At 36.7% G+C, this 12,770-nt stretch overlaps 1 protein-coding gene across 1 annotated transcript in view; it reads right to left on the bottom strand.

Moving 5' to 3' along the window:
• Window positions 1-1,194: 1,194 nt before the first annotated feature.
• The window catches only part of MYO3B (myosin IIIB), a 198,163-nt gene continuing 186,587 nt past the window's right edge, over window positions 1,195-12,770 (bottom strand). The window contains exons 36-39 of the mRNA XM_051787359.1: window positions 6,758-6,864; window positions 6,337-6,383; window positions 4,891-5,054; window positions 1,195-2,501 (exon numbers count right to left, since the gene is read on the bottom strand). Coding sequence (XP_051643319.1) covers window positions 4,919-5,054; window positions 6,337-6,383; window positions 6,758-6,864 — 290 coding nt within the window. The 3' untranslated portion in view covers window positions 1,195-2,501; window positions 4,891-4,918. The remainder of the gene's footprint in view (window positions 2,502-4,890; window positions 5,055-6,336; window positions 6,384-6,757; window positions 6,865-12,770) is intronic.

Genomic DNA, 12,770 nt, shown 5'->3' with positions numbered 1-12,770 from the left:
AACTCCAGCCCAATGGGTGACATCCAGTCTTTGTTGTGGTGATATTACTTTCACTTAGAGATCAAGATGAGACTTTTCACTGGTAATGGGTCAAAAATGGGGACCTGGGTCTTTTGCAGAAAAAGCACACATGTTGATCTACCTACTTGCCATTCCCATTTGCCAACTATCTTGTAAAATACTAGTTACATTATTGAAAAAATAATACCTTTCTGCAATTTAATAAAAAAAATAAGCCTGCCAAACAAAAGTAAGGAATTTATCTATTAGTGGCCTGATCAATAATATGTTATCTGGTTTCTGGAAACATTACTCCTAGATGTGTTTTTCACTTATCTGCTCCTATGTCCTTTAGCATCACAGCATGAGTACCAAAATAAACAGTTCCCTGATAACACAATGTATATCTTTACTGTTCTGACACTGGATTTATACATGTAATAAAATAATATCCAATAATTCTTGACAAATCCATTAAGATGAGTTAGGCATCAGCCTGTGTATTTAAAGACACAGGGCTCTATTATTATGAATTGTCAACATCCTCCCTTATCAGTTCCACTGCCCAGCATGAAGGAGACACAAAGCCTCTCACTGAGTTCTGTAATCTTTAGCTCTGACTCAGAGGACTGCTCCTAGCCTTTGGTTTTCACAGCATCCTGTGCTACTTCTGTCAGTCTGGGAGTACTGCATTGTTGTCAAGCAGAAACATTTTCTGTTAAATAAGCATTCTGCTACGACTCCTCCTAGGGTGAGTAGTGTTAAAGACAAGGCACGTTAGTGAAACATATTTCCAGTGTTAACAACAGAACTGACATTACTTCTCATATTTTGTTGTCAGAGTTAAAAGCAGGATGGATAAGTTTAGTGCATGCAATGTTTTGTGCACATACTGGTACTAAAACTACTTACCCTTTTCTCATAGGATGATACTTTTGTGCCATATGGCTTCATTTTCAATTGTATGTACTATATATATATGGTTAACCTGAAGATATTTAAAAATGCCAGAGCTTAGCTTGTCTCTCAAAATTCTCCTTCTGTTTTGAGACAATCAAAAATGGAATGAGAAATAAGAGTATGGTAGACTTCAGTTATTTATCTCATTGTTAACTATTTTACAATTAAAAAAGCAATATCCCTATACAATAACAATTCTTAGAACAGGAGGCGATAAACATTCAATTGTAACATTACTTCTTTTTTTAAAAGGTGAAATTTTTGAACTGAGACTTAAACTCTATTTCACATCAATTTTTATTTGTAAAATAGATACTAGTACCACACACTTTTTAGCTTTACATTATTTACAGCCATATTTTATCAGCTTCTAAGGAACAAGAAGTCCTTGGGTAGCCTGATAGGGGCCACTTAAAAGACCTTCAGTGCACAAAAGCCCTTTCCACAAATCTTACAGTGTATGGGTGAGGGAGGTCACAGTGGGGGCAAATTTAAGATGGCTGCAATTTACTCCTATTCTAAGGTTCCTTTATGTTACTAAAGTGATGTAAATGTTTAAGTCAGAAGCACGTTTAAAATTACCAAATGAAAGGGGCTAATCTCCAAAAGCTCCCTGCCCGATTTTTTTTTGGCACAGAGAGAAGTTTTTAAGCTGCCATAACTGAAAGGCAGAAATTGTCCTCGGCAAGAACCAGTTTCTAGTGCCATTAAGCTCTACAGAAGAAATCTACTAAAATCCCTTGTTGAGCTTCACCCTTTTCTCTCCCATCTGCTGAAAACTGTTTAAATTATTACACACTGCCTAAGAAATTTTATTCTTCCTAACAGGATTTAAACTCTTTACTTTTATAAAATATTAACAACAGGATATGTTATGAACTATTAAGCAAAATACATTAATATTTCAGGATAATATACATGAAAGGAAATAAATCAGAACAATGCTTCAGTGGTATCAAAACCAAATGAGAACATCTAAGCAATTTACATTGATATGCTTCCACTGACCAGGATGTCACACTGACATGCCTCCCGTACTCCTTTTCACACACAAATCAACCCAAACACACACATCTATGAATGTGGTTAACAGAAGTTCAACTCTCTGGCCAGTCTTGCTGTGACTCCACGGCTCTACAGCAAGGCTTTTAACAATCCAAAGGCATATAAGTGCTCTAAAATCAGAATGAGAGAAGACAACCTCACAGAGCTTATCTGGCGAGGGTAAAGTGACTTATCAAAAGCAAATGAGGAAAGGGGGATAAGCTAGGAAAGAATAAAATGCACAGACTGACTGTGTGCATAGTGTTTAGCCAAGAAGCAACAAGAACGAAAACACACTGCTCAACAGCAGGTTTTAGACAGTAACTTCAGTATAAAAGTATTAGTGACATTATTTGAAAAAAATATAGCAGATGTAGATAGTGGAATTGCATATAATAAGGAAAATATTGTATTTTACCCTTTCCATGCAAGTAAAGACTGCTTAAAATTTCTTTGAAGTCCATTTCTGATGGCTGAAATTGTTAGAAGCTTAACATCTGGAAGAAGAAAAATGAGGAAACCTAAAGGACGTACTTAGAGAGTGTTTGCATTTTGCCTGTGCTTTACTATTTAATGTTGTGAAGCTGTTCTTGTTAACTCGGGCCCTCATTCAGGAAAGCACTTAAATCACGTGTCAAAATGTCATTGATTTCAGTGTGACTTAAGGCTTTGGCTTAAGTACTTTCCTGAATTATATATTATTTTCACTCTCCCTTACTTCTTTATGAAATTAATACAACTACTCAGAGTAACGTATTACTTAGTGTAAGGTTGGTATTTAGACATACAACATAGTACCTAACTGGACACCTCACTACCATTTAACTAAAACAATTGATAAACTATGCATAATAGTGATGTGAATTACAGTAACAATAAAACTTCGTTTTCCTATATAGTTTTTCAAAAAGGACAGAGGTAACCAGAAATCATCAACATTGCTAGAACTCTGTGTGATCTATGCCAAGGTAAGAGTAGAGTAAGTCATTTCACTATTTCAAAATAATGTGATTTTCCATCCAGATATGTTACAAATTAATGAAGAACTTATATATTTCATAGGAATAGAAAAGTTCCATAATTTTTGGTGAGGTATCATAATAAATAATCATTCTTGTTAAATTTTGACAAAATGTAAAGAAATTGATCTGTACACATATTAAACATGCATTCATATTAGTTGCCATTTCTATTTGTGCTGCATTTTTTAATCCCATTAATTCATCTGCAGTTATTCACCAATTCTCTGTTGTTTAAGGAGTCCCTAAATTTCAAAGGCTCTTAAGTGCCTTTAAAGTACATCTACCCAGATGTACATCAGAGAAGAATGAGGAGTGAACTAAAAGACTTCAATCTCTGGCAGGATTTTAACTTTCAGCTTTAGCTTTCTGTCACATTTTGGGTGAAGAATGAGTGAAGAATTTTTCTTCCTGGAATCCTTTGCTCATCCTCATTTGCCCCTGCCTGACTTAATTTCTGTGTTTCTTCAGAAAAACAAAGCTTTTATGGAACTATCTATTTAATTATCTTTCCTTCCTTTGAACCCTATTCTGGCTTAGGCATGACCTGATTCTACTTTGGGTCTCATTTCTCATGCCATCTTTCCTTGTGCTGTGGTCAAAAAGACGATGCCAGTGAACCCTGATGGTAAGAAATTATGTTGCTTAAGGAACAGGTCTGAACTGCACCTCCAATAGGAAGAAGGTCTGTTAGCATAGATCAGGCTAAACCCATTGGAGGGGAGATAAAAACAAGGATCATAATTAAGTCTGTATAATATATGGTCAGATTTAATCAGTATGGTTTTTAAAAAAAATGAATAATTTTGAGCAAATGTTTAAAGCAGTAAATGTGAATGTTTTATTTCAAAAAGTTTTGACAAGAGCTTTTCTGGAAAAGAAGCAAAGAATTGTCACAGGTCAAAACTGTATCTCTGAAACAGAAATAGTCAGCTTCTGCCATGGAAATGGAAATAGTTGGCTTCTGTCACGGAAATGCAACTGGAAAAGAATCTCAGAGTTCTATACAAAGTTACAATTGTTTCATTAAGGATTTACAAAGAAAATGAAAAGCAAGTAGGAAAATTTGCAGGTGACTTTGTTTCCCTCTGCGACATATAAGAGGTCTGTGAAAGTCAGTTATCACCAGAGCCCAGAGATACATGTTAAGAAATAAGTATTTGCATGGATAACAAGAATAATTCATACTGATGATTTCTGTCACAAGGACTATATGAAGCAGTGTGTGAAACATTAGTTTTAAAACTGTTTTACTTCTTATATTTGAAATAATTCTCCAAGTTAAACATATATAAACTTTATAAGAAAACTATTTGCAAGGTAAACTGAGACACACTTATATTTTGGATGATTTTACTCTGTATGTTTTTGCAGTGTTAGAAGCCATATACAGCACAGAAAGTTGTAAAGTATAACGTTTAATACCAGTCTAATGAAATACAAAACATTTTCACTATGACTCCAGATTAAAATTTTTAGTACAGAGTTCTTTTAATCCAGTTCAGTTCCTTGATCTTACTTTTCACACAGCTTTACCAGCAGTTGTGCCAGCACAACAGAAGGGATGACACAGGGAGGGAACAGCAGCCAGGGGAGGGGGAAGCAGGAAAGAAGGGGTCAGAGTTGTATAAACTAACCTTGTGGCTAAAGAAATGTGTCCATTATCAACATCAACACATACAGGTAGTGGTGTTCCCCTTTACTGGAACTGTTTATAGAAATACAGCTAAATGAAACACTTTACAGCTGTAAACCCAGGTTTAAACTAGTGAACTAAAGTTACTGGCAGAAATGTTATTTTTAATATATTATATAAACACACATGCACAAACTTAATTGGAAGAGATTATCAGCAGAATACCCTTACCAGCATTAGTCAACAGAGTAAGTGAGGTTCAGCTTTGAGCAAAAGACACACGTCTCGAAGATGGAGGAGATGGGGAACTAAGAAAACTGTCATCTTCAGGAGTAGATTCAACAGCTGACAATGATTCGTAATACTCATCCTCTCCATCCAGCACTTTGATTTGGCTTGAAAGGAAACAAACAATATTTATAAAGTTAAAATTTAGTTCTGTCAGTATCTTCAGAAATAGAAACTTCTCTGCGTTTGTAAAAATGAAGAGTGCTAGTATAAGAAAGGAAAAAAAAAAGATGGGGTCATTTGATGAGAAAGATACAGCTTTTATACATACTTTAACTACTATTACTTTTTTATTATTATACTCTGAATGGTCCTGAGGATCAGTGAAATGCAATACAGTCATTCAGTTTGTGTGTACAGAATGAGAGAACAAATATTTATATGCAATGGGCATTTACTTTGAGCAATGTGCCTTTTTTGTCTGTGTATGTTCCATGAGTATGATTTTTGTATCATATTTCAGATGATGGTTTGCTGTGAATATGAGCCAAAGACTACACTATCAATTTTTGGGGAAAGCCCTGCTGACAGCAAGGGGCTTTCATTTTCCTGTGATGTATGATGAGCACTGCAGTCCCACGTTAGTATTTTTATTCCCATAATACAAACTTTTTTAAACTAAGGGGAGGGAGATAAAATAAACCAAATCTTGTGCAGTTATGCAAAATTTTGGGTTTTAACCTTGACTCAAAGACCTCCTATTCATAACGTTATAATCAGAAGATTAATAAAAACCAGAGGACATAATACAGAAAGTTCTTGTATATGTTTGTAGTAAAATGCAGTGCAAGAAGGCCAAGCATCCATCCTCTGTGGTCTATGTAATCAGGCAAGGAAATATTCTGGCAATTCTATAGGAGCCAGCCTGGCTTTTTCTACCTATACCGGGTGATAACTGCTGATGTAACAATGAGTACTGACTCAGTTCAACAAAGGAGGAGCAACTCCCTCTGGGCTGAGTGGCCTCTCCATCAGTTTTTCAAATGTGCTCCCCCAGGAGGGCAGAGGTCCATCTGACTGTGCTGCTGCAAAGCTGGCAGGGCTCCTGGCCAAGTTCTAGGTCACAGAACCTCAGTTCAACACCCTTCATCTGGCATCCTTCACTAGTGCTAAATGCACTAAAAATATGAAGAAGCTACTTTTTTGGTAGTAATAGTACTTAGAGAGAGCTGGGGAGCATGTTTTGTAAGAATCAGTTCTAGTCTCTGCAGACAGCAGTTACATGCAAGTTTTACATTTGCTTCTGCAGAAAATGTCCAATGTCAATGCACAGAAATATGTTAATTGTTTATTTTTAGAAACCTCTCTAGAAAGTTTTGCATATTCTGTAATATCACAAAGGACTTCTTCTGTTTACAGTTGCTTAGAACTAAGAAGATAGATATTTACCCAAGTTTTCTTGGCTTCCTCTTGCTCCCTTGATATTCTAGAGTTCCCTGTGGAGAGGGCCAAGAACACACAGTCAAAGCAAAGCAGCAAGTCGTTAATTTTTAATTCAAAGTGATTTTGTGTTGAATGCAAGCAGATGCTGATAATATCAGAAGTCACAGCATAATTTTTTTGATCAAAGGGCTCAAGTGAGCCTGATGAAGCATGCATCTTGCTCGTCTTTGATAAACCACATCAATTATTCACCGTGAAGGCAGACATCCTGACATGAAAGCAACAGATAAAGAGCATAAGCACATGTTCAAGACGAGAGCAGAAGAACGTGGGGGTGGGGCTGGAGGGGCTGAAACAGGTATTAATAACAGAATTATTAACTGGAAACAAAGCCAGTAAAACAGCTTTATTGCCACTTTGAACTCACATTTAACTGGTTATAGTACATGTTGTCCTCAGGGCTATTCAGCATTTTGGGCTGCTGACATCGTCGACGAGGTGTTCTCAGCTTCTGTTCAAGACAGTTTTCTGAACCTACAGTAAGATAACACAATTTAGTTTTAAGCTGTGCCAGGTGCTGTGAACGTCTTAGCGCATTTTAGTCTATAAACAGTCTTTTCTTCTGTCCTGTTTGGTCCTGGATTTATTAGCAAGTTCTATCCAAAGTAAACAGAAACTCAGGAATCTTTGTTTTCTCTTTTGAAACTTAGTTCAAACACAAGTTTTTAAGCAGAACTTCATTTTTACTTTTTAACATTTTTTATTCTTTCATATATCTATATCCCATGGTTCCTTATTCCTTTCACACTTTATCTTAGTATCTTCTGTTATCTAAGCAGGAAATGAGGTATATTGTGCCTAGCTAGGGATATATCATTCAGGAGCAACAAAATCGTTTTTCTACAGTAGACAGTAATAAAGCCTTTGGACTGATGAGACTTCGTCCATTATCATCATTTTTATTATACAAAAAGGCTTCCTTCTTGACATGGCTCTCTATTTAATCAGAGTAACAGAATTGGTTTGGAATTACGCTTTCTTAATATAATTTGTGATGTGCTGTAAAGTAACAGTTGCTTAAAGTCATCTGGAAAGCAGAGTTTAAAGATGAAGGAAACATTTCAGAAGGGTTTCCGAAAAGAACTAACAGCCTTTCTTTTCTCTTTTTTTTTTTTTTTTTTTGGGGGGGGGGGTATTAAGGAAAAAGGACATTATGGTGTGCTGTACTCTATTTTACCAGGCATTTTCTGTGGCACAGCCCCTAGCAGATTACCAGGAAAACTATTTTCAGGATAACTAAGTTACTAAAAGATACTGTAGGAGGTAAGAAAAGGTCATTTAAATAATTCTTCCGATGCCTTTGACTTTTCTGATATTTCCCTGTTAAAAATTATTTTAGTGACAGGATGAATAAAAACAGGTTTTGGTGGCACTGACGGAAAAATATACATCTTATCACATATGCATTCCACACTGCACAGGGAACTTGTTCCAATACAAAAGACCAGCACAAAGATCAAGTAGCACATTGGTTCCTTTAAGCACTTCAAAGCTGAAGTTAATATGGCCTGTGCAGATGTGGGACTCCAATCTCACAAACCCATTGTAAGATCTGGCCTCAAGGAGCAGGTAACATTACAAAGGAGGTTTATTATGCACCCAGGTTTGCAGTTGGTATCTGCAATCTGAATGAGGAATGATGGCTGAACTTTGGCCTTTTGAGCCAAAAGACTGACTGTCCTGGGAGATTTTTCTCTCTTTCACTGTCTTTCTCCCTCTAAAATTTGAAAGACACTGGTTTCCTCTCAGCGTGTGACTGCAATGTCTGTGTGGGAGAGGAGCACTTGTTCCATTCTATCACAACACCTGGGAGGGATGAGTGGGTTAAATGATCACCAGGACACTGATTGCAGAGCTGGGTCTAAAATTCAAAACAATTCTGTAGAGAAAGGTTATATTTATCCAGTAATACAAAATAACTATAAAATAATACACTCACGCTGCTTGCTAATTTATTATCCAATGCTTCAATACTTTATACTTTCAAGTTCAGTAAACCTTTATGTTTTTCCTAAAAAGATTGTGATGGCTGAGCCTGAAACTTTGCTATTTACCCGTATTGTGAAAAACCAGACAAGGCAGAAGCTGTACCAGAAACTACTTCTGGGGAAATTGGGTGCCCAAATAATGTCTTTGGAAAGTTTTTTCACTATGATTTAGATAAGATGCAATTTTGTTCCCTCTGAAGTCTCTGCAAGTTTTGCCAATGACCTGCCATAACTACATTTTAGTCTCTCTCTGCTCTGAAAGTTACTCAAATTGATCTTAGAGCTTTCTGTCTCAGGGCAGCACAGTCCACAATTTTTGCAAACAATGTTTTCAGTCACAAGGCCATTTGAGGTCCTTCTTATAGCAATATAGTTCTTGAATACCTCTCCATGAATAACTTTTCTATTCTAGCAAGAGACTGGTACGAACTCAGGTCCTCACAGTTTTGCATAATTTCACACACCTCTCTGCAGCTTTCCAGAAGCAAAACCACAGCACATAAATATTTAGAAATTTTCTAAGAGTAGAATAATATGATGGGGTGTTCTTTTTTCTTTTCCCCTAGGTGCTCTTGTAGCCTTCACATTCTTTTTTCAAAACACCCATATGTATAGGTTGTTTTTTTTAAAATGTCTTTTATTCATTAGGATTCTGAGACACTGGCATTTTGCTCTACCTTTTAATCTGGATACTTAATTATTTCTGTGTATGCTATGGGTGGTCTGCAGCTTGTGTTCTCCAAAGGAAATACCCTTTCAGTGGGCCCATTTGTCTTAGTAGCATATAGTACAACAGTACAAAATCTGGTAACATTTATCATAAACTACCATATCTGGACAAAATGGTATTAACATGTGCTCCACACTCAGCAATTGAATAGGCATTTTAAATGCTGTTCTAAAATATTTTGCTTTGATGACAAACTTAAAGCCACCAACGAGAAAAAAGTCACTTGTCATTTTAATAGCAACAGCAGCAGCACCAGTATAATTAACAAGGTATTGTCTACACTGCATGAAAATTGTGCCAAGTGCCTCTGGCATGTCCAGGCTCCTTAGTTTGCTACAAATTTAGTGACCAGATGAGAGAGTGAGCACGTGTACTTTCTTCAGGTCATCCTTTAGCACCACTTTTTAAGACAGAGATCTGCCCCCCTTTTGTCTAAAAGAAAACCTTTCCTTGTAACTCTAAGCGCAGAAACTCCTTAGGTTACAATTTCTTAACTGATAAACCCCTTATGGCAATGCAGAAATAACACAGAGTAGGCAAAATGCCTTCTGCCAAGTGCACTGTGTCAGTTAATCTAAGTGTAGGGTACTGAGGTTCTAGACATCCTCTTCTTTTCCTCTCTCAAAGCCAGAGAGGCTGATACACATGGATGAGCAGGTTCATGTGGATGGTTCCCTAAAGCTACCACAAAACTGATATTGCTAATGGCTAATGCGTTAATCTGTTGGAGCAGAAAGTATTTATAAGCAAACAAACTGATGGTGTTTCTGTTTACTCCTCTATTACCACGGTTATCTTTTTTATATCTCTGATACATAAGAGCCCAAGCCAACAGATCAGGACCTTGCAGTGCTCAGAGAGAATAAAAAGATGTGTATTTTCAACTAAATGCAAAGTCAAACATTTGAGATACATTTTTATGAACTGGGAATTGCATACTTGGAAAGCAGTGTCTCCAGGAGAGATTTGGGAATTACGGATATTCAGCTGAATATGAAATAGACTGGGTGCAAAGAAGAGAGGACTACTCAATAGAAACGAGAAAACAGTTTCATCATTGTGTGTAGAATTATTTTGAAGTGGGTGCAGTAAAGTGCAAGAAAAATCTGAAATCGGGAAAATCTGCTATACAGTGAGAAATATAAGAAGACTGTTCCATTTCATTTTTTTTCAAAACAAGGTTAAGAGGTGATTTGAAGCAAGTTTAAACCCCTGCATAGAAGGTGGAGGGTTTTTCATCTTCATAAACAAAAGTGTAAGCTATCTAATCGTCAGAAATGGAAGAAAATACTAAAAGCAATCAATTAGGCAAAAAAGTATTTAGCAGTATGATGGAGTCTCAGGTTGAGATTAGAAGCTTTTAGAAAAGACATGTTTTGACTTAAGCTAAAGTTAAAAACTATCAAAGATGCGACACTAATTACTTCTAGCTTAATAGGAATTAACTTTTTCTAGTGTGATTTTTATCACAAGTTTAATGCAGACTTTGTATTGACCTTTTGAATTCTGGGATATAGTTTCTGAATTTCCATGTTATTTTTCTTCTTTGCTTTCTTATGGCTGAAATGGAAATATTTTTCTTCAATTAGCCATCACATCCATCATACTGACACTTTTAATGACATCTCTTGGCTTGGAGATGATTAGCACATTTCTTATGCCTTATCTTATTTAGAAGATTTTTCTGTTTAAAAATCCATCCTTTCCATAAGCTGCAAAGGACTCTTTCAGAAATGTACAAACTGCCAAACAGTAAGATTTAACAGACTTCAAAGTGCTCTTTAGCACTGACACAAGGACTTTTGCATCTAGGATTTTGGCGCAGACCAATACTCAAAACAGTAGCTGCAAAAATGTATTTTTCTAATGACTTCCCATGGGGCAGATGACTTCACTTGATATGCAGTGAAGATCTCATCTTAGATGTCCTGACTGTCCTGCTTATCTTGGTATTGAAAACTTGGGGACCAGGCATTGGGCACACTTTGTCAGAGGAACCAAGAATCATCAGATTTTGCTCACTGAAATGAAACTAGGGTCCTCATAAGCTGTTCATGATTAAACCACTGCTTCAAAAACCCCTTGACACTGATAACCTTGCCAAACACTGCTAATTTTTCCTATGTGGAGAATTCTGCAGAGAAAATTGTGATGAGACAGCTACAACTGCATTTAGAACTTGTAAAATCCACTGATGCGAGTCAGATTGTTTAAGGTTGGTGCAGCACACCTGGGGCTCTAAAATCTGGATGACATCTTACTTTTTTGCAAGGAATGCACAGAAGGGTTCTTTGCCAATGTGTCAGTGCCCCAAAGAGGCTGTGTTGCCAATTCCCTCGCTGAAGGGACTTCATCCACCACAACACATAATAAAGGGCAGAGCTGAGTACTCTCATTTTCCTTCTGAAGCCATTTACACAAAGCAGGTTTGGAAGGGGTTAGTCTTGTCCCTTTTTCTCTTGTAGGTGAACACAAACGTAGTATGACAGGAAGGGTAGTCCTTTTCTAATTACTCAAACAAGGAGATTTAGACTACGAGAAGGGGCAGTCTGATAAAGGAAAGGTAATGGGGCCATTTAGGGGACCATATATAATATTAACAGATGAGCAAATAAAGTAGATAAATCAGTATGACCAAGAAAAACAGTAAGCATGTAGCTGATTTCCAATCTATAATATCAGATGAAACATGAAAGTGCAACCCTTAATTATAAGCAAATATTAGCACAGACTCATGGGACCTCATCATAACATCTCAAGGTCTACATTCATGAAAATTTAAGCAATGTTTAAAATCATGTTAATTTGTTCTTTGTTTGTTTCTTTTCCTGCCAGTCTAATTTATTCCAAAAGACTTTGGTTCTCAAGCCTGGATATATTGATCATGCCCATGTAAAGCATTGTTATAGCCTGGGGAGAAGATTTTTGTGGAAAAACTTGTCTTTGTTCTCCTTTGATAATTTATATGTATTTTGATGTTTTCAAGTTTCCAGTTTTGAATCATTTTTCAAGGCAGCAAGTTAACTTCACTTTTCCTCTTGAAGTCTTAGGCAAATGCAGAAATGACCTCCTAGACAACAATAATATACATCCTCCTGGACTGGATACCAGTGGATAATTATATGCAGCATGTTGATTTCAAGGAACAGCTACATTTTCTTGTGTGCCATACAAGTGTGTTTAAGCAGAGGACTCAAAGGGCTAATGATTCTGGTCCCACTCATATCAGTATTAAATGGGAGCGACTGAACATCACTTATGCAGTAAAAATTGCTGTAAATTAACTAGACTTCGTGATTTTAATTACTTCGACTTTATTTTAAAAAGGAGGTATTTACAAAGGGCATACAGTGTGGCTATGAGTGTTCACACCAAAAGTATTTTTCTTCCTTTTCCATTTCTATGATTCTCCACCATTTGCACAAATTTGTATCACACCCAAAGTGCAAAACAGGACTAAAATGCAAAATGGGAGTAAAACAAAAAACGTGCCTGAGAAGCAGAGTGAATACTCAGGCATTTAGTCCCTACTGAGCTCCTGCTGCGCCTGCCTGCCATACCCAATCCAGTTAGCACAGAACTATCTTGCAGATCCCTGTACCAGACTGCAGTCAGTGTGGCTTTAGCATGAGCACACTTTAGGAGACACCAGGCCCACATCA

This window comes from Manacus candei, unplaced genomic scaffold (genome assembly GCF_025592945.1).
Source record: "Manacus candei isolate 608988 ecotype Guabito, Panama unplaced genomic scaffold, ASM2559294v1 h1tg000023l, whole genome shotgun sequence".
Lineage (NCBI taxonomy): Eukaryota > Metazoa > Chordata > Aves > Passeriformes > Pipridae > Manacus > Manacus candei.
This window is presented reverse-complemented; position numbering and strand designations above follow the sequence as displayed.